Here is a 20654-nt window from a genome sequence, read left to right on the forward strand (position 1 = left end):
AAGAAGAATAAACCAGAAATGAATGAGATTTTGATTGCACTTTACAGAAAGGAGATGGAGTGGCAGACCTAGCTAGAAGGGATGGGTAGGGGAGCGTGACACTTCTCAGAGTATACTTGTCTGTGTGCACTTCTGACTCTGAACCAGGTTAAACAATGGAAAAAGAAAGAAGGATTGGTGGGGTTTGGGTGTGGGGGTAAAATGTAACCTAGAAGTACAGTGAAACCTAACCTGATTTCAGACAAATAACCACACTAACGTGAAGGGGGAAAAAAAAGAACAAATCCAAGGAAATGTTCAATACAATATTTGAATCTATACCCTCAGGCTAAGGGCAAAAAGAACTGTAAACAAATGTTGAACTCTAGTTAGTAAGTGTGATTTCACAGTGATACGGGTCAGCACTGCCGAGACCACTTCCCCTGTGTATTACGGTGTTGAGCAAATGAATAAATAGTGTAGATAATGCGAGCCAGATTTCTCACTATTGGAGAAGGAATTTATGAATATAGAAAAAGCGGAGGGGCTAGAATGGACCTTGTGGTGTTGGATTGGATTGGAGTTTATGATGAACTCATGGTTTTCAAACTGGATGGGTGGGTGGATGGATGGATGGATGGATGGATGGATAGATTACATAGAGAAAGAAGATGAGAATCTAGAGGAAGAAAGGAAGGAAGGAAGGAAGGAAGGAGGGAGGGAGGGACGGACGGACGGAAGGAAATACAGTTGACCCTTGATTTCTCAGGGGTATGAACTGCAAGGATCTTCTATACATGGAATTTTTTCAACCAAAGCAGATTATTCATGGGATGTGAAACCCATGTATATGGAGGGCCAATTTTTTGTGTGCTCAGGTTCCACAGAGCTCATTGTGGGACTTGGGAGGCAGTCTGGAACAAATCCTCCATGAATACCAAGGGACAATTATAATGCATATATACACCCTAGACACACATACACACATTTTCTGTCTCTTTCTTAGCCCCAGTTTTGTTTTAAATACCATTTTTCACCAAAAGGAACCAGAGCTCCTTGGAGAAATAGCTGATTCCAGGGCAGGGGCTGAGAAAGTTCAAGATGAGCCTAGAACCTCTTGTGCCTGAAAGTAGAGACCTCTTATGCTGAAAGATGACTGGGACACACCAGTAGGACCCAGGAGCCAGACTGAAGGAGCATTCACTTGCCAGATGTGTGGCAATTTGAGTATTAAAATAAATAATGATAGGAAGGCATACAATCTGTTGAATAAAATAAGAATCCATAGGTCTACTCTGATATAAATTAATTAAAATATAAATAATAAGTGGAGGGGAGAAGAAAAAGTTACTCCTTACAGTAGAACCCAACAAGTGAATATGGAAGAAATGATGGCTCAGAAAAGTCTATTTGGCAGCCATCAAGTAAATAATTGATTCAAGGCCAGGCACGGTAGCTCACACCTGTAATCTCAGCACTTTGGGAGGCCAAGGCAGGTGGATCGCCTGAGGTCAAGAGTTCGAGACAAGCCTGACCAACAGAGAGAAACCCTGTCTCTACTAAAATAAAAAATTCACTGGGTGTGGTGGCACACATCTGTAATCCCAGCTACTCAGGAGGCTGTGGCAGGAGAATCGCCCAAACCCAGGAGGCAGAGGTTGCAGTGGGTGGAGGCTGCACCACTGCATTCCAGCCTGGGTGACAGAGTGAGACTCTGTCTCAAAAAATAATAATAATTGATTCAAGCAAGAATCATTCATGGATACTAAAACTAGTAGATTAAATTTCATGAGAAACAGATTTATCTCCCCATAAGTGCATATTAATTACAAAGGATTTTAGTGGGAAAACCCAGCACAAACCACATAACCCTGTGGGTCAAAGTTCACATCCCCGATGTTAGGAGACAGCACTGCCTGCCTCCCGATCAGGCCCTGAGGTCACAACATCGCTTCCGTGTATTCCTGCTAGAAATGCACGCCTGAGTCTTAGAACGGGGATATCAGATTATCTAAATCGAGGAACATAGGACAAAATAACTGCCCCTGCTCTTCCAAAAATGTCTGGATCATGAAAAATAAAAAGAAGGCTAAGAAACTGAACCACATAAAAGGAGACTAAGGAGCCGTGACAGCTGAAAGCATCAGATGATCCTGGATTTGATTTTAGACCAGAAAAAAAAGCAGTATTACTAGGACAATGGATACAATTTGAATACACTCTATAGATGAGATCTGGGGTTGGCACAGTTTGACCCTTCGGCCAGATCTGGCCTGCTGCCAGTTTTCATGCCACATGAAAGCTAAGCATGTTTTTTACATTTTAAAGGGTCAGAAAAAATTTTAAAGAATAAAATTTACATGACACTTTGGGAAAGGCAAAACTATAGAGATAGTAGAAGTACCAGTGGTTGCCAAAGGGTTCGGGGAGAGGAAGGGATGAGGGATGAATAAGCGAAGCACAGGGGGATTTTTAGGGCAGGGAAACTGTTCTGTGTGAGGCTGACACGGTGGCCACAAGATGCGGTGCGTTTATCAAAACCCACAGAATGCACAGCACAAAGCACGAACCCTAACGGAAGCAGTGAGCTGTAGTTAACGATCCCATACCAAGACTGCTTCAGAAATTGGAACAAATGGCCACACCACATCAAGATGTGAATGATAAGGAAACTGTTAGGGAAGGGGACATATGGGAACTCTTTCTGCACAGTTTTTCCGTAAACCTAGTTACTCTAAAACAAAAACAAAAACAAAAAACCTATTAGTTAAAAGGAATATATTGTGATACACGAACATTATGTAAAATTCAAATTTTTATGTCCATAAATGTTGAAACACAGGCGTGGCTGCCTTTGCTCTCGGACGGCAGGTTTGAGCAATTGAGCACACAAAGCATACGACCTGCAGAGCCTACAGTATTTACGCTCTGACCTTTTATAGAAAATTCTGCTGACCTCTGGATTAGATAATAGTGTTATATCAGCTGGGTGTGGTGGCTCACGCCTGTAATCCCAGCACTTTGGGGGGCTGAGGTGGACAGATCACGAGGTCAGGAGTTCGAGACCAGCCTGACCAACATGGTGAAACCCCGTCTCTACTGAAAATACAAAAATTAGCTGGGCATGGTGGTGCACGCCTGTAATCCCAGCTACTCAGGAGACTGAGGCAGGAAAATCACTTGAACCTGGGAGGCAGAGGTTGCAGTGAGCCAAGATTGCGCCACTGCACTGTAGCCTGGGTGACAGAGCAAGACTCCGTCACAAAAAGAAAAAAAAAGAAAAAGAAAAGAGTAAAATAGTGTGGTATCAATGCTCTTGATTTCCAAGATTGTACCATAATTAGGTAAGATAAACCCTGGGTTTTAGGAAGCTACACAGGAGTATATAGGGATACAGAGACAGTAGGGCTGCAACTCACTCTCAAATGGTTCAGAAAATAATGATGGATAGACAGATGGACAAAACGTGGTAAAAAGGGAACCTTTAGGAAATCTGAGTGCTGTGTGAAGGGCATGTAGGAATGCTTTGTACTCTTCTTGTAACTTTTCTTTAAGTCTGCTATTATTTCAAAGTAAAAGGTTAAAAAGAAAAAAAGTATTATAGACCTTACAGGCAACCAGAACTTGATTTGAATTTCTGGTTAGATTGCTATGTGGCTTCATAGAAGTGGTTTTGCCTTTCTGAGACTGTGTCCTCTTGTCTGTGAGGAAGGACTTCTTCTCAGCTTTGGAAGGCTTGGATGAGATCACGCACCTGTAATGCCACTCATAGCACACAAAATTAGCATGAATTCCGGGTGACCAGTTGAAACATCTACCTGGTGCTTGCAGAAACACTGTTCGCAGATGTCTGCTTGCTGTGTAGTCCACGTGAGTTGGTGTCCATCTTCTGAAATAGCAGCACTTCCCAGTAGCAGACCCTCTTTGGGGGCAGGTGACTTATGGTCAAGGCTTGTGGACACTCTCCCCCAGGAGCCGCTCCACACCCAGTTGTAGAAGACACATATATTTATGAGTTCTGACCAGCCTGGAAGGGAAGTTGAGAGGATCATGTGGAGGATCTGGAGACTCCTGGCGGAGGAGTGGGGACAGATAGTCTGAGTCCTGGTGTGGGGTGGGGCAGTGAAGGCTTGCCATTAGAGGCAGGGATCTACCATCAGGGCTGCCACTGAGGTATAGGCACAGAGGTGGCTGCGGGTACCATGAATATTTCTCTCTAGGCAAGCTTCTTTGCTCATCTGTAAATTCTGTAACAGCACCAGTTTAAGATAGAAGGCAGTGGATGCTCAGACGTCCAGTATTTATGGTGAGGTGTCAGGGTAAGAAACAGTGGCTTGTATTCACTTTGATTGGATAATACAGAGCAATATCAGTACATGCTTGATTTACCAGAAAGGAGCCTCGTTCTGAAAGCTGAATCCACTGGGCTCTTTCTTGGGAGCCATGAAGTGATTTATTTAGCAGCAGTATGGACGCTCTTATGCTGGACATGGGGAAGATTAGCCAAAAACCTAAGAAGGGCAGGTATGCCAGGAGCTGTGGAAATGAAGCGGGTGTCTCTAACAGAGGACCTGACCCACAGGCGTCACTGCTTCTGGGGAGCTCCAGCGGGAGGATCGTGATGGCTCAGCTCGTGGTGAACACTCCCGATTCCCGTGTTGCCTCCGACTGAAACACTCATCCTGTTCTACACCAAGAGCGGAAAGGGGATATGATCTAAAGCCTACCAATGGGGTGCGTTGAGGAAAGATCAGGCCGTAGTGTCAAATCCAGAATAGAATGGAAGAATATATCAATAAAACTGTTCTGTTACCTGCCTGAGCACACCTCTGACCAACAGTGTTTCTAAGCAGTCGCCTAAGCAAAGTCAGCCAAAGATCCTGTGCAACCAACTATGTGTAGCTTTGCTGAGTCGGTTCAGAGACCCTAGAATTGGAAGTGAAGATTCTGCATCCCCCGTTGCTAGTGTCACTTACACGGTTTTTAGCCTAGATAGAGATCACCTTAGTGTGTGTAGGTAGAAGTGATGACGGGTGGGTACAGAGAGGAGAGGCGTCACCTATAGAATTTTTGAGGAGTCCTAAAACACACATTTGTTCCCACCATTCCATTCCTTCCCTCCCTCTTCCCGACTTCCCTCCGTATCCCCAAGAGGAGGAGGTAAGGGGAAGCTCTGCTTGTCTTCTGGCGGCAAGAAGTTCTAGGATTGACATGACAGGGACCACGTTGCGGATTCCGTCATATTTCATTTTTAGTGACACTGCACAACATGTTCCATTTTATAGGTGACTGGAGAGACTGAGAGAGATGGATTCCCTTACTCCATGTTTATATCAACACTGGGATTCGAGTCCAGATCTGTCCCATTCCCTGTCCGAGTCTCCACTCTGCTGTGATGTTTCTAAAGTTCCCTGGGAACCTTTCTGTAGCTGCCAGGAATAATATCCCCGGGGTCCCTGGCTAGGACCCTGCAGTGTCCTGGGGCAGCAACCTCAGCTTTGTGCTGTGGACCCTGCCGCCAGTTCAGAAGTCGCCTGTCAGAAGTCGGGCCTCTTCTACCCCTGTGTCCCCGTGCGTTGCACAGCCGTCTCATGGGCCTCGCTCCATTTTACGGTGGAGGCGTTTTTAGCAGAAACCACTGTTCATTTTCTTTCAAAAAATGATATTGTGCATTCCTGCCCAGAAAGTAGCTTAAAAAAAATTATATTGTTAAAGTGTGACTTTAACAAAAATGAAGTATCTTGATATTTTAGCTTGTTAACTTTTTGGAAAGTGCTACTCAGATGTAATGTACATGTTTTCACAATGTAACACGTTTTAGAAGTGGTTCTGAAAAGAAGTTGGGCGCTGCCTCCTTTGAACTACGCAGAGGGCAGCAGGGTTATGAACAGTGGGAATTCATCTTCCAGTCAGCTTTTTAAAAATGAAAAATAACTCATGAACCTTCAACGTGTGACTGCCTGGGGCCCCCTTCTCCCTTTTCCTCCCCACCCCCCGTTGGCTTTCTTTTTCATGCATGAGAGTGTTTGTCTCTCCGAAAGCTAAGAACCGCGTCAGAGCTGAGAAAACTGCAGGGGAAAGAAGATAGCAAAGAGAAGCACAGACCGGTGCCAGGCCAGGACCGTGAGCTGAGGAAGCCCCCCAGGTCCGAGGGAGACTTCAAGGTCGCCTCACACCCACCCATGCCAGACTGCTGCAGGGCATGATGCCGCAGACTTAGGGGTGGCTGGGGTGTGTTTTCCAGAGAAAGACTTTACAACATCTTTTAGAAACGGAGGCCAGTGTGAGGTACAGCCCGGCGTCCAGAGGCCAGCTGCCCCCAGCGGCAGAGTGCCAGCCCTCCGTGGCCTTGGCCTGTGCAGCAGAGAATGAGCACGGGACAGGTATGGCAGCCTGGGAAAGCTGCCTGCACGTGGCCAGCCTTTCTTTGCCAGTCGGTGCTGGAAAGGAGGTTGTTCCACCAACTAGTGAACTGGCGGCTGCAAGCTTAATCCACTTACAGGTTGGGCTTAAATCAATCTTTTTTAAATAGCATTTATAAAATGAATGCACTACAATTACAAAAATATTGGAAAATTCAGTAAAGTATAAGAGAGAAATAAAAATCACTTGAAATCTTACCACCCAGAGATTATATAGAACAACATAAAGGAGACATTTAAATCATCATATAATTCTACTTATACACTTCCACCTTCTTTTTATTTATTTATTTTTTTGAGACGGAGTCTTGCTCTGTCACCTGGCTAGAAGGCAGTGGTGGGATCTTGGCTCACTGCAACCTTCGCCTCCCAGGTTCAAGCCATTCTCCTGCCTCAGCCTCCTGAGTAGCTGGGACTACAGGTGTGTGCCAACATGCCCAGCTAATTTCTGTATTTTTAGTAGAGACAGGGTTTCACCATGTTGGCCAGGATGGTCTCGATCTCTTGACCTCATGATCTGCCTGCCTCAGCCTCCCAAAATGATAGGATTACAGGTGTGAGCCACCACGCCCAGCCTCTTCCACCTTCTTGAGATAACCACTGTTAATATGTGTCCGGTATTTTTCTTCTTCTTCTTCTTCTTTTTTCTTTTTTGAAACAGCATCTTGCTCTGTTGCCCAGGCTGGAGTGCAGTGGCATGATCTTTGCTTACTGCAGCCTTGAACTCCCTCCCTCAACTGATCCTCCCACCTCAGCCTCCCAAGTAGCTGAAACTACAGGCATGTGCCACCATGCCTGGCTAAATTTTTGTATTTTTTGATAGACATGGGTTTTTGCCATGTTGCCCAGGCTGATCTTGAACTCCTGGACTCAAGTAGTCCACCCACCTCAGCCTCCCAAAGTGCTGGGATTACAAGCATGAGCCACTGAGCCTGGCTCCTGTATTTTTCTATAAATACATATCTTATATAAAGAGAATCATTCTATGATACTGTTTTTAAGCCTTCTTTTTAACAATATAATAAGAATATCAATAATTATGTATCTACAATATCACTGTAAGATCTTCAAAATAAAAAATTTTTATCAGAAAAATACTTTATAAAATATATCTGTGTTTTCTAAAAAGAGAGCAATCATAAAATAATACACACTTTTAATGAGAAGCAGGACTTACCTAGATAACTTATGTGCTACTTAACACTTTTCTATATTTTTCAAATATGTCCACTCCCCAAGATAACTGCCGCTAATATTTTGGTATATTTCCTAATAATTTTTGTTTTGTTTTTTGAGATGGAGTCTCCCTGTGTTGCTCAGGCTGGAGTGCGGTGGTGCAATCTCAGCTCACTGCAGCCTCCGTCCCCTGGGTTCAAGTGATTCTCCTGCCTCAGTCTCCCACATAGCTGGGATTACAGGCACCCGCCACCATACCCTGATAATTTTTTGTATTTTTAGTAGAGATGGGGTCTCACCATGTTGGCCAGCTGGTCTCGAACTCCTGACCTCAAGTGATCCGCCCGCCTTGGCCTCCCAAAGTGCTAGGATTACAGATGTGAGCCACCACGCCCAGCTAATTTTTTTGTATTTTTAGTAGAGACGGGGTTTCACCATGTTAGCCAGGATGGTCTCTATCTGATACTAACAAGTGAGCAGAAATCCTTAAAACCAGTCTGTTCAGACCCAGTGATACCCTTAAAAATGGTTTACTTCCTGACCCAGTGACTGTACTTCTATAGAATTGAATCCTGAGGAGGACTCAGACAGGGTCACAAAATAATTCAGGGGCTCAACTGTTCACCACGGCATTATTGATGCAGTGTGAAAAATCAGAAATAATCCAAACAGCCCATTGTTGAAGAATAAAAAACCCCACAGCGGTTCCGCATGAACGCCCATCATATAGCCATCAGTAATGTGGGCAGATGACCACCAGACACTTTTAGGTGATTTAATCAGGGTGCAAAATCCTATACAGCATGAGTCCAATCATGTTTTGAAGTATGCTTTTAAAAATTATGGCCGGGCGTGGTGGCTCAATTACAATATTATATTTAAATGTAAAAATATGCTTTTTTCCAAAAAAAAAAAAAATCGAAATAAATTTTAAATCAAAAGATTACCCAGTCTGGGCAACATGGCAAAACTCCATCTCTACCAAAAAATACAAAAGTTAGCCAGGTGTGGTGGTATGAACCCATAGTGGTCCCAGCTATTCGGGAAGTTGAGGTGGGAGGATCCCTGGAGCCCTGGAGGTCCAGGCTACAGTGAGTTACTGCACTCTAGCTGAGACAACAGAATAAGACCCTGTCTCAAAAGAAAAAAAAAAAAAAAAAAAAAAAGATAGGTTACCAATCATATTAAAGTTTTAAAATAAAAGAAAAAAATCTTAATATAACCATCATTAACATTTTGACTAATCTCCTTCCCACCCTTTTTTGAATTTTACATACTTGGAATAAAAGTATATGTAGTTTTTGACCAGGCACAGTGGCTTACACCTGTAATCCCAGCACTTTTGGGAGGCTGAGGCAGGAGGATCGCTTGAGGCCAGGAGTTCAAGACCAGCCTGGCCAACATGATGAAACCTCATCTCTACTAAAAATACAAAAATTAGTCGGGCATGGTGGTGCAGGCCTGTAATCCCAGCTACTCAGGAGGCTGAGGCAGGAGAATCACTTAAACCTGGGAGATGGAGGTTGCAGTGAGCCGAGATTCATGCCACTACACTCCAGCCTGGGCGACAGAGTGAGACTGCATCTCAAAAAAAAAAAAAGTCTCTATAGTTTTGTATGCTGCTTTTTAATTTGACATACCAGTGCAAGCCTTTCTTCCATGTTGCTATATAGTCTTCAGAACTATACTAATTTGATTACAAATTATTCCATTGACTTAATTTATCAGAATTTATTTAACCATTTGCCTAATAACAGTGAGGTTATTTCCATATTTTTACCTTTATAACACTGTAGTGAATGTGGACTATTTTCTTAGGTTCAGATCCCCGAAGTGCATGGACTTGGTCTGAATTTACATTATTTACATTTTCGTTCATTCAGATTTTTCACTAATTCATGCTGGTCTGTCTTTAGGTTATTCTCAATCATTAAAGCTTAATCTTAAAGGACCATGTGACAATCAGGACAGTTCCATTGGCAGAGCCTCCGTGGCTACTGGGCTGTCCTTAGTAACCAAAGGGGTCAGGAGACTGTCTCGTTTGCAGAGTGACCCTTAGGGGGCTCCGGATGTTTCAGACTCAACACAAGAGGACAAAACAGAGCGCTTTTCTTGAGTGCCGCCCTGGTTCCACAGTGAATGCACTCGGCTGCCACTCACAGAAAGCTTTTACTCCACAACCTTTGCCAGCAAGGAAGGAAAATATACAGAAGCAGGGAGGTAATCATTATGTAGCCCCCCTCCTTTTTGTTTTTCCTTTTTCGTTTTGTAAGGACATCATCCACTAAGGATGGAAATGCATTTATGGTTTCTCCTTTCTGCTAAAGCAAACTCAAGCAGCTTCATTTTCAGAAATGCAGAATTGACAGGGTTTATAAATGCTGCTTTGTTGACTGTGAGCCGTGCGGTTTGGCCCCAGAGTTATCTCAGATAGCACAAATAAATCTGGCGGCCTCCAGTTGTCTCAAACTGAGCATTAGCTCCTTCCCCCGTTGTCTCCCTCCTTGCAGAATTTCCTCTTGGCCTTCAGCACAGACTCCCTCTTCTCATTAATATGCCCTGTTAACTGCTGCCAAACCTCTAGCAGTTTAGTGCATATGTTCCCTTAATCATTTCTCTTTGTTCTAGAAGTCTGTGTTTGGTTTCTGAACCAACCATTTTCCTGCCCCTCCCATCGCTATCCCTGGCTATAGCCTATGACTGTCTACCATCTACATGTTTATTTACAGAACATCCTAGATTGCCTTTGCAGTCTGCTCGCAACATGCTAAATCGTCCCCTCGACCCCTGCCTCATCACCTCGAGAGCCCTGGGCCTTAGGAAGCCAGGTGGAGGGTTGCTGGACCCTCTAGAAAGCAGAGGTTCCTGAAAGACAATGTTAACTCCCTGCACAAAGACTCCTTCTTAGATTTTCTGCTGGTACAACACAAGAAAAGGACGCTTTCTTCTTGGACCCAGTGGCGTACAGCACACTCGATCTCAATGAGTTATTCATCGTGTCCAAGAGAAATACTTCTGAGCTGTATTTCATGTGAGATGGAGTGGGCCTGGCACATGGGCGGCGAGGCCGGCCTGCTCGCCGAGAGCGTCCTGTGCCTGTTCCAGCAGCCGTGTGGGAAGACAGCTGTGTCACCAGCTGAGCCCCTGCCCTGTGTGTCCTGAGGTCTTTTAAACACTTGGAGGGTCTTCTGGGCTCCTCCTGTCCTAACTGAGGTCTGCACACGCCGTCAGGCGGAGCTCCGTGAGCCATCGGCGCACAGTGGACGCTGTTGTTTCTCTCTGCTTTTAAGTATTTTTCTTCTCTTGCCGAGTTCCAGCCATTTGTAAAGTTCCACCCAGTTTCTGTAGCTGGGAGGGGAGGATGATAAGCTTCTCAGAGCATGGTCTTTCTTTAGAGCTCCTTTGTCCTCAGCAGGGCCACTGTGGAAGCCTAGAGACTTACTATTAGAAACTTTATGTTATGACGAAATGCCATCTTTTCTGCATCCCTGTCCTGTCCGCTCCTGTCCTTCCAAAAATCAATCAATCAATCAATCAAAGAGGCCCTCTCATCTGCACTGACAAAGAGGCCAAACCTGATCTTTGTTCTGTTGATGGATCCTACCTCGAACTGCACCTGCGCAGCACCTGATCAGCAATTCCCAGGCATGCAGAGAGAAACTGTCCTACCACGGGGTTACAATAGGGAGAGCGCGGCTTGCAGGAAATTCTCAGAGTGGGGTTTTTTTAATGTGATTTTTTTTCTTTCCTATTTTTGGAAAAAAGTTAATATCCACTCATTTGGTGGAGATGTAATGCACTTTTCTACCTATCCTCCAAAGGAAAGTTTGTATTCTTTTCAATGAAACCATTTTAAAAGCAGGACTGAAGCCGAAAACGATGCAGGGTTCTCCTGCGTCCTCAGAAGGTGTGGATTTATTTACCATAGTTAAATCATAATTAGTTCTCAGGGGATAGTATGTCTTTTAAACAGCTTTATTGCCACCATATTGGTTTTCTGAATAATCAGAAACTTCTGTTAAGATTGTGTTCTAGTGTTCGAACAGAAACGCACCCTAAGTAGGAACAAATGTCAGGAATTGCTAGTTGTCACTTGAAGAAGGTACACACATTGGGGGTGGGGGGAGAAAGAACTTGGCAGGATATTCTGATGAAATAGAATCTAACCGAGTCTTAAATAAATGGAGTAATGCTCAGGCAGGTACACACGCCCCCTCCCATGCTGTTTTTTGATATTAAAAGGTGCTTTCTTCATCTCTTTTCATTCTCACAACTGAGGTTAGAAAGGAGGGTGATATCCCTCTGGCTCCCCATTCCTGAAGGCCAGTGGAAACCACAGTTGGCTCTTCCGTGGCCACACACCCTCAGATGCATGCAAACCCTGTCCCTCCTGTGTGAGCCGTTGGTGCCGCGTGCGTGTCCATGTCTGGCCTGACCAGTCTTTCCCCCTCTTTGCAGGTTGATGTTTCAGACACCACAGGAAATGGGTTTAATAGCGATCGCAGCCCGGCAGACCCAGGGCAAAGGTCAGTCATCTTTTGTGATCATTGCTGTTGCTTTTGTTTCCTAAACTCTGCAACTCCTGTGGCCCAGGAGCCCATTGAATGTGTGTGCTGAATATCTGGGGGACTCAAGTTAGTAGTTTCTGTTTTCATAACCGCCTGGAATGGAGGAAGAGGAAGAGGGAAGCACTTAGTAGGTTCAGCCTTAGTAGAAAGTTCAGCCTTAGTAGAACCAAAGCATTCTCTCTAATCACCATGCTTATGAATCACTGGACATTTGCCTATGATGGCAAATGTGACCTATGTGAATTCCGGGCTTTGCAATTTAGGAATCCTCACTGTGCTCCAGAGACATTTATTTTCCTGAAGGTTCCCCATAAGGAGCCTTCTGTGGCTGTACCGAGCATCACGTGGGAGGCCTTTTGCATGCCAGTTCCCACCCCAGCCGGCCCTGGGCTTGCATGCACACGGTGGGCTCTGCATCAGTGCCCGTTCACACAGTGACCACAGAGAAGCAGAGCGCTGCCCAGGACTCCACCACCTGCAGATCCCAGAGGCGAGTGCCCACATCCTCCCAGACCCATCTGGGGTCTGACCCTATACAGGGGCTGCTCCACGGGGCTTGGTCCCTCCCTGTCCCAGCCAGTGCCAGGCTCACCCAGATGTGCTTCTCACTCTCACAGGCTCTTATGACTTTTTCATAAGAACCAAAGAAATAAGAAATCTGCTGTTCTCCCTTCTTTCTCCTGAACATGTCTTTCAAACATAATTCAAATGGAAAAAAAATATTTTTGGCAAAAGCTATGGATCTCAATATGTGGATTTTTTTTTTTTTTAAGAAAAGACATTCAAGGCCGGGCGCGGTGGCTCAAGCCTGTAATCCCAGCACTTTGGGAGGCCGAGATGGGCGGATCACGAGGTCAGGAGATCGAGACCATCCTGGCTAACACAGTGAAACCCCGTCTCTACTAAAAATACAAAAAACTTAGCCGGGCGAGGTGGCAGGCGCCTGTAGTCCCAGCTACTCGGGAGGCTGAGGCAGGAGAATGGCGTAAACCCGGGAGGCGGAGCTTGCGGTGAGCTGAGATCCGGCCACTGCACTCCAGCCTGGGTGACAGAGCGAGACTCCGTCTCAAAAAAAAAAAAAAAAAAAAAAAAAAGAAAAGACATTCAAGAAGAACTTTGATGAACTCTACCTCTCATTTGGATTCTTCTATTTTTCTAACTTCAATTTTAAGAAAAGTAGGCCAGGCACGGTGGCTCATGCTATAATCCTAGCATTTTGAGAGGCCAAGGCAGAAGATCACTTGAGTCCAGGAGTTCAAGACCAACTGGGACAACTTAGCAAGACCCATCTCTTAAAAAAAAATACAAAAATACAAAAAAACAAAAAAATACAAAAAATACAAAAATTGGCTGGGCACGGTGGTACTCACCTGTAGTCCCAACTTGAGCCCAGTGAACTGTAATTGCACCACTGCATTCCAGCCTAGGCAACAGAGCAAGACCCTGTCTCTTAAAAAAAAAGAAAAAAGGAAGGAAGAAAGAAAGAAAAGTAACACCTCAGTTAATATCAGGAATCCCTTTATAAACAGCTTTGTTGAAATATAATTCCTCCATTTAAAATATATAGTTCTAGCCGGGCATGGTGGCTCATGCCTGTAATCCCAACACTTTGGGAGGCCGAGGCAGGCAGATCACTTGAAGTCAGGAGTTCAAGACCAGCCTGGCCAACATGATGAAACCCTGTCTCTACTAAAAATACAAAACTTACCTGGGGATGGTGGCGGACACCTTAATCCCAGTTATTTGGGAGGCTGATGCAGGAGAATCACTTGAACCCGGGAGGCAGAAGTTGCAGTGAGCTGAGATCACACGCACTGCACTTCAACCTGGGCGACATAGTGAGACTTCATCTTACAAAATAATAATATAAATAAATAAATAAAGTATACAGCTCTGTGGCTGTTATTTAATAGCATATTTTCTGGGCAGTGCAACCATCACCACAATAGGAATTGCTTCTAAACAGTGGCTTCCAGGACCTCTCCTGGATCAGTATATATCAGTTCAGTTTCCCAGTGTCTGTGTTTGCCTTCATGACCATATGGTGGGAATTAAACTGATAGTCATGTTCAGACGTTGTAAGACTCTGAGTCATCAAGGCACAAATGATATGCTCACAGAAGCAGAACATTATGCTGATTATTGGAAACTTTTTCAGCAACAGAGCTCAGATTTTAACAAGCTATTCTTTCATTGAGTTAAGCCCAGAATATAATAAGCATTGTAATACAATGAGAAGTGTAATAAGTCCAGGTTTATTTGAGTGTGTGGCCCTGGCATGACGTGTGTCTGTGTCTGTCCACATGGCAAGGTAGCCTGTTTCCCACTGCGCACTGTGTTCCAGGACGGGGAGGGAATGCGTGGCTGAGCCCCGTGGGATGTGCTCTTTCTACTCTGCTCATCTCCATCCCACTGAGATCCCAGCTGGGACAGAGGATCCCGTTTGTCCAGCATCTGATGTCCGTGGCTGTCGTGGAAGCGGTGAGGTCCATTCCCAAGTATCAGGTAGGTACAGTTCAGTCCCCCTCTACGACCCTGTAATGCATGCAGAATCCGGCTTATTCTTGTTTGTAGCATGTGCTTGCATAATTGGTGGCTGTAGAACCTCAGCCTACCCTTTGCACAGCTGGCAACAAAGTGCCCTCAGAGTTTAAGAGTGCCACCAGGTGCTAGTGCTGCTTCAGACTTGCCCGAATGCATTAATTCCCAGAACTCCCTTTCTACCCAGTTTTTCAGATTTCTCAAACAGCCTGATGAGGGCAACACTTTAGATTTTGGGTTTTGTTGTTGTTTATTTATTTATTTTAACTGAGACAGGGTCTCACTCTGTCACCCAGGCTGGAGTGCAGTGGCACTATCTCGGCTCACTGCAACCTCCACCTCCCAGGCGTAAGCAGTCCTCACACCTCAACCTCCCGAGTAGCTGGGACCATAGGTGCACACCACCACGCCTGGCTATTTTTTTGTATTTTTAATAGAGATGGGGTTTCACCATGTGGCCCAGGCTGGTCTTGAACTCCTGAGCTCAAGCAATCTGCCTGCTTCAGCTTCCCAAAGTTCTGGGATTATAGGCATGAGCCACTGCACCTGGTCATGTTTGTTTATTTATTTATTTATTTATTTTGAGACGGAGTCTCACTCTGTTACCAGGCTGGAGTGTAATGACGCCATCTCTACTCACTGCAATCTCTGCCTCCAGGGTTCAAGCGATTCTCCTGCCTCAGCCTCCTGAGTAGCTGGGACTACAGGCGTGCACCATCACACATAGCTAATTTTTGTGTTGTTGGTAGAGATAGAGTTTCACTATGTTGGCCAGGATGGTCTCAATCTCTTAACCTTGTGATCCTCCCACCTCGGCCTCCCAAAGTGCTGGGATTACAGGCATGAGCCACCGCGCCCGGCCCCGTGTTTGTTTTTTGATTGAAGCACTGGATGAGGTTTGATTGTTGGACTGGATGGAAGTTATTCATCTGCATTTTCTGTTGAAAAGGGTTATTTGGGGACCTAAAAACCTTTCTCGTTTCCTGCCTCTGTTTACCAGACTCTGCTCTAGCAGCGCTATCCTTTATCCACTGTTGACCACATACAATGTGTAGGTCCACTTGGGGCCATCTTCCCCCAGCTATTAGGACCCGTGTGCCTGCTTCTTTATTACTGTTGGATGTTTTGTTGTCAGTTATTAAAAAGACAAGCAACAGGGAATGATTAGCTTACCCACCGAAGCATTTTCTTCCGTACTTGGGCTTCACTTCCCACGGCCCCCTCCCAAATGTTCCTGGAAGAATTTCATATGGGTATAAAGAGGAGATTCCTGCCTCCCTCCCCCAGCAGCTCCTATGTCAGGCTAACGAGAAATGATTGGATTGATTCCTGAAGCAAGGTGTTAAGAGCGTGACTCTCAAAGGAGGCTTGGAGTCCCTGTCATCATTTCATTGAAGAAACAGCCCTTCTCACTGCCCCTTAAATCCCTCTGTGATGTATTCACCGTGTAGGAATTTTTGGTATTCCACAGATGTAGTTAATGCTGACGTCTCTGTTTCCTGTATCACATCACATTGCTGAAACGGACGTTTACTACCACGCACCCAGCATCCTTGCATGTCTGATGGTTTGGGGCATCATACCATTACAGGGCTTCAGGTGCCCGGCCTTTAGCACCTGAGCTGTGCGTTCTGTCTAGCAGAAAGCAATCAAAATAGAAAGTCCTGGCCGGGCGCGGTGGCTCATGCCTGTAATCCCAGCACTTTGGGGAGGCTGAGGCAGGTGGATCACCTGAGGTAAGGAGTTCGAGACCAGCCTGGCCAACATGGTGAAACCCCGTCTCTACTAAAAACATAAAAATCAGCCGGGCATGGTGATGGGTCCCTGTAATCTCAGCTGCTCGGGAGGCTGAGGCACAAGAATCGCTTGAACTCGGGAGGTGGAAGTTGCAGTAAGCCGAGATCGTGCCATTGCACTCCAGCCTGGGCAACAGAGCGAGATCCGAATAAAAAAAAAAGAAATAGTCCTGTCATGGGAGAAATTATCTTTAACTCTAGCAACAGGTTAGTCTTAGGAAAATAAATAAAGCAAACACTAAGCTGAGAACGTTAAATGAGTCTGTTTGGTCTGTTTAGCTTTTTCATGGCTTTGACTTTGACCTTGGAGCCCACTAGTTCCCTTAGCAAGCATTCTTTGAGGGCCTGCTATGCACAGAGGCTGCGTGCGCCAAGCACTGGGGGCCAGGATGGAAGTGGGAAGTTTGCCTTCAGCAGTGAACAGGGTCGGGGGAATTTGTGTTCCCATTCTTCTTAAGAAGTTTGTACCAATGTTTTTTCCCTCTTCCACAGTCAGCTGCCCAGCGTCACCTGTGTGATGGGACATTTGATTTTGAATTGGGTTTCTTTTTTAACATAGCCAAGTTAGCTGACACAGAGCAGCTACTAGATGATGGAAACAGGCCCCTGTTGTTTGGATTTCACTTTTTTTATGGCCTTCAGTAGGACCCCAACTGGTCACTAACCAGATGTCACCGTCAGCACACAAATCATGACCACCCTCTCCAGGCCCAAGGCAGCCTCACTGGGATGCGCCCATTCCTTCCGGAGCCCGCCTTGGGGTACCCATTCTCACTCCTGCTCTTTCTTCTGTCCATGAAGTACCCCTGGGTCCCGTACCCTCCCTCCACCCACACACCCCTGCCCCTGCTCTCTTCTCTGCTTCTTTTTTTTTTTGAGACAGAGTCTTGCTTTGTTGCCCAGGCTGGAGTGCAGTGGCATGATGTCCGCTCACTGCAAGCTCCGCCCCCCTGGGTTCATGCCGTTCTCCTGCCTCAGCCTCCCGAGTAGCTGGGACTACAGGCGCCCGCCACCACGCCCGGCTAATTTTTTTATATTCTTAGTAGAGATGGGGTTTCACCATGTTTGCCAGGATGGTCTCGATCTCCTGACCTCGTGATCCGCCCGCCTTGGCCTCCCAAAGTGCTGGGATTACAGGCCTGAGCCACCACGCCTGGCCTCTTCTCTGCTTCTTAAAATTCTGTTCATCCTTAAGGCCCAGCTCCAATGCTATTCTCAGACCCTCCAGCTACTTCCAGCTCTTTCCTCCAGCACCATCCAGCACTTGCTGTGTTGAAGCCTCTTTTATGGTTTCCACCGTGTGTAGCTTTGAAGAGGAGTGATGTGTGCTCCTGTTCCGTCTCCCATGAAGTTAGTAGCTCTCCGAGAGCAGGATTTGTTTCATTTTGGTCTTTTTTTATGTGGGAGGATCACGGCAGCTGTTGGAATAAATGATTGAGAAAATGAAAAATAAGCACACAGCCCTCCTCTTCATCTGGAAATGCTGGCGTGAGAACCCAGAGTTTCATGAACTGCTTCATGAGCCGATGAGATCTGAAGCCATGAAGGCGAGCTGGAGCCCGAGTGCAGGGCCCGCCCAGGCACCAGCTGTCACGCACGCACGTGGCGGAGGAGCTTGACAGCTCTGGGAACTCTGCAGGTGTCCTCCCACCGCCTAGGCAGGGGCTCATTCCCCTGGCCATGGCACTGGCACAGGGGGATGTGGGAAGGCGGGAGAGGAGCAGGAAAGGGAACGGGGGGCAGTGACGAAGAGCAGAGCCTCCTAGTCACAGGTTTTCTAGAGGAGACTTTCTCAGCCTGGCGCTATTGCTATGTGGGCCCTGGCATGTTTGTCGTGAGGATGTCCTGTGCCTTAAAGGATATGTGTCAGCATTGCGGCCTCTACTCTCTAGAGGCCAGTAGCACTCCCTCAGGCTGTGAAAACCAAGGAAGTCTCCTGCTGTCGCCAAATCCACCCCTTTCCCGCTGAGAATCCCCGTTCTAGAGAGAAAAGAAACGTGAAGCTGTTGATCAGTTCCAGGGCATTGCACACCCCCCATCCTTGGTTTACTTAGACTTTCTGTTCTTCTGTGCTCCTATTCCTGTATTTTTCCTCTCAGCCTAAACTGCTATTTTAGAGCAGATGAGCTTCCACTATGCTCTAACTGGCCAAAGTCAAAAGAAGGCCTGTTGGAAGGAGGAAGGGGATTTCATGGAAGCACCAGGCCACGTAGCATGGGATTCATCACCCAGGCCTGGTGGCAGAAGGGTTTGAATCCCAGCTCCGTGGCTTTCAAGTGGTATAACCTCAGGCAAGCCACATAACTGCTCTAAGCTTCCGTTTCTCCCCCTGTTCCCTAGGGATGCGCTGGCACCAATACATGGGCTGGGTGTAAGTAACACGTGGACTAGTGCTGAGAAGGCTCTCAGTGCCATGCCTGGCCTGCGATGTGGGAAGACCAGCCCCATGGCCCTCGGAGGCCATCAGCTGCTCTCTGCTCCCTTAGCTTTATTTTGCTGAATGTTCTCTTCCAGCCTCGCATCTCCAGACAGGCTTCCTTTATCCACACATGGCACAGCCTGGCTGCCAGCCCCAGGTCTAGAAGACCTGGTGGTTCTGACACCCACTCGGCTAGCCCAGTCTCTGTGTCCCAACTTCAGAGTCACGGTGGATAGGCAGAGGCCTGGGTGGCCTTGTTCAAGACGCTGTCCACTCTCGGTCCATTCTGTGAGCTGATGACGGGGAGAGCCTCCCCAGGCCACACCATTCAAGATGAAGAGGTAGTAGGCCACATGACAAGTCCGGTTTCATTACCCAGGGGAATTTCTCCTCTGCGTCTTCACAGCACTCTTTTTTTTTTTTTTTTTTGAGACAGAGTCTCGCCCTGTCGGCCAGTCTGGAGTGCAGTGGTGCCATCTCGGCTCACTGCAACCTCTGCCTCCCGTGTTCACGTGATTCTCCTGCCTCAGCCTCTCAAGTAGCTGGGATTACAGACGCACACCACCACACCCAGCTAATTTTTTGTATTTTTAGTAGAGACGGGGTTTCACTATGTTGGCCAGACTGGTCTCGAACTCCTGATCTTGCGATCCACCTGCCTCAGCCTCCCAAAGTGCTGGGATTACAGGCACGAGCCACCGCGCCCCACCACTGGCTCCTACTCAAGACATTTCTACCTGCCTTTTGTGACCTTGGTTAATTCTGGGCCATCTTTCTCTCTCAAGCATGGGTTCCTGAATGGAGATGCACCCAGAGATTACTATTCTCTCCCCACCCTCTGGCCCTAGCATGTTAGTTAGCTACTCCATGGTGGCGGTGGTGGTGGATACTGACATAATGAACTTCATTTACAAGGTAGGCATCTTCAGAAGGGGTTTTGGATGATGAGAAACAGTGCTGGGGGATGGGGAAGAATGCTGGGGTTTATGCCAGCTGTGTTCTTCAGGGCTTTTACCTCCTGGCCCCAAGAGGCACTTCAATATCGGATTGTCCCAAAGAAGTGATTAGCTGTCTGAAAAAGAGGAGAGGACAAGGCCCATGTTACCTTGGTTTCTGCTTATCTTCCCTTAGCTCAGTGACTTGCCTGGGCCCCTTGTGTCCTGTGACTGCTTAATTAATGTGCAGATTTCCCTTTAGGATATCAACTTACGAGTGAAGTGGCCCAACGATATTTATTACAGCGACCTCATGAAGATCGGCGGAGTTCTGGTTAACTCAACGCTCATGGGAGAAACATTTCATATACTTATTGGTAAGTTTCAAAAACCTTTCCCCCAGCATTTTTAGATTAATAAAACAATAAAAATAAAAATGGTTGATGGCGGAGCAGATGATCATATGAGATTATTTTGAGTCTTGTAGTTTTGGAGCAGGGTATAGATGCAGAGAGATTGGTCGAAAGCACTTCACAGAGTTCAGCATTCTCTCTGTGTGACCACGGAAACCACCCACCAAAGTGGTATCATATCAAGCAGGTATGTTCTTACATCCTTCCACACTCCTGCTACTCATTGAATTTGAAATGGCGAAAATAAACATATAACGTTCTATTCTCTAATAAGAAAAGGAAAAGTTAATTTCTTAAATAGTTCTCCTGGTGTCTTGCATTCTTATCCTGACCTTCCTGGACCATGAAAGACTTGGCATCATTTTAACCTTCAGAAGAAGCTCCAGGCTGGTCAAAGCGGGGTAA

General features: G+C 46.2%; 1 protein-coding gene across 18 annotated transcripts in view; it reads left to right on the plus strand.

The window, feature by feature from the left end:
• HLCS (holocarboxylase synthetase) overlaps nucleotides 1–20654 on the plus strand; it is a 247618-nt gene that overhangs the window by 218735 nt on the left and 8229 nt on the right. For 9 of the 18 annotated variants that reach the window (XR_013414913.1, XM_077995777.1, XM_077995774.1 and 6 more), the window contains 3 exons: nucleotides 12036–12103; nucleotides 14457–14650; nucleotides 20099–20213. Coding sequence is in view for 16 of the 18 variants with exons in the window: in XM_077995777.1 (XP_077851903.1) it covers nucleotides 12036–12103; nucleotides 14457–14650; nucleotides 20099–20213 (377 nt within the window). In the remaining 2 variants the exon portion in view is untranslated. The remainder of the gene's footprint in view (nucleotides 1–12035; nucleotides 12104–14456; nucleotides 14651–20098; nucleotides 20214–20654) is intronic. The other 9 variants (XR_013414914.1, XM_077995782.1, XM_015132912.3 and 6 more) reach the window with 1 other exon arrangement.

Source organism: Macaca mulatta, chromosome 3 (genome assembly GCF_049350105.2).
Source record: "Macaca mulatta isolate MMU2019108-1 chromosome 3, T2T-MMU8v2.0, whole genome shotgun sequence".
In the NCBI taxonomy this organism is placed as follows: Eukaryota; Metazoa; Chordata; class Mammalia; order Primates; family Cercopithecidae; genus Macaca; species Macaca mulatta.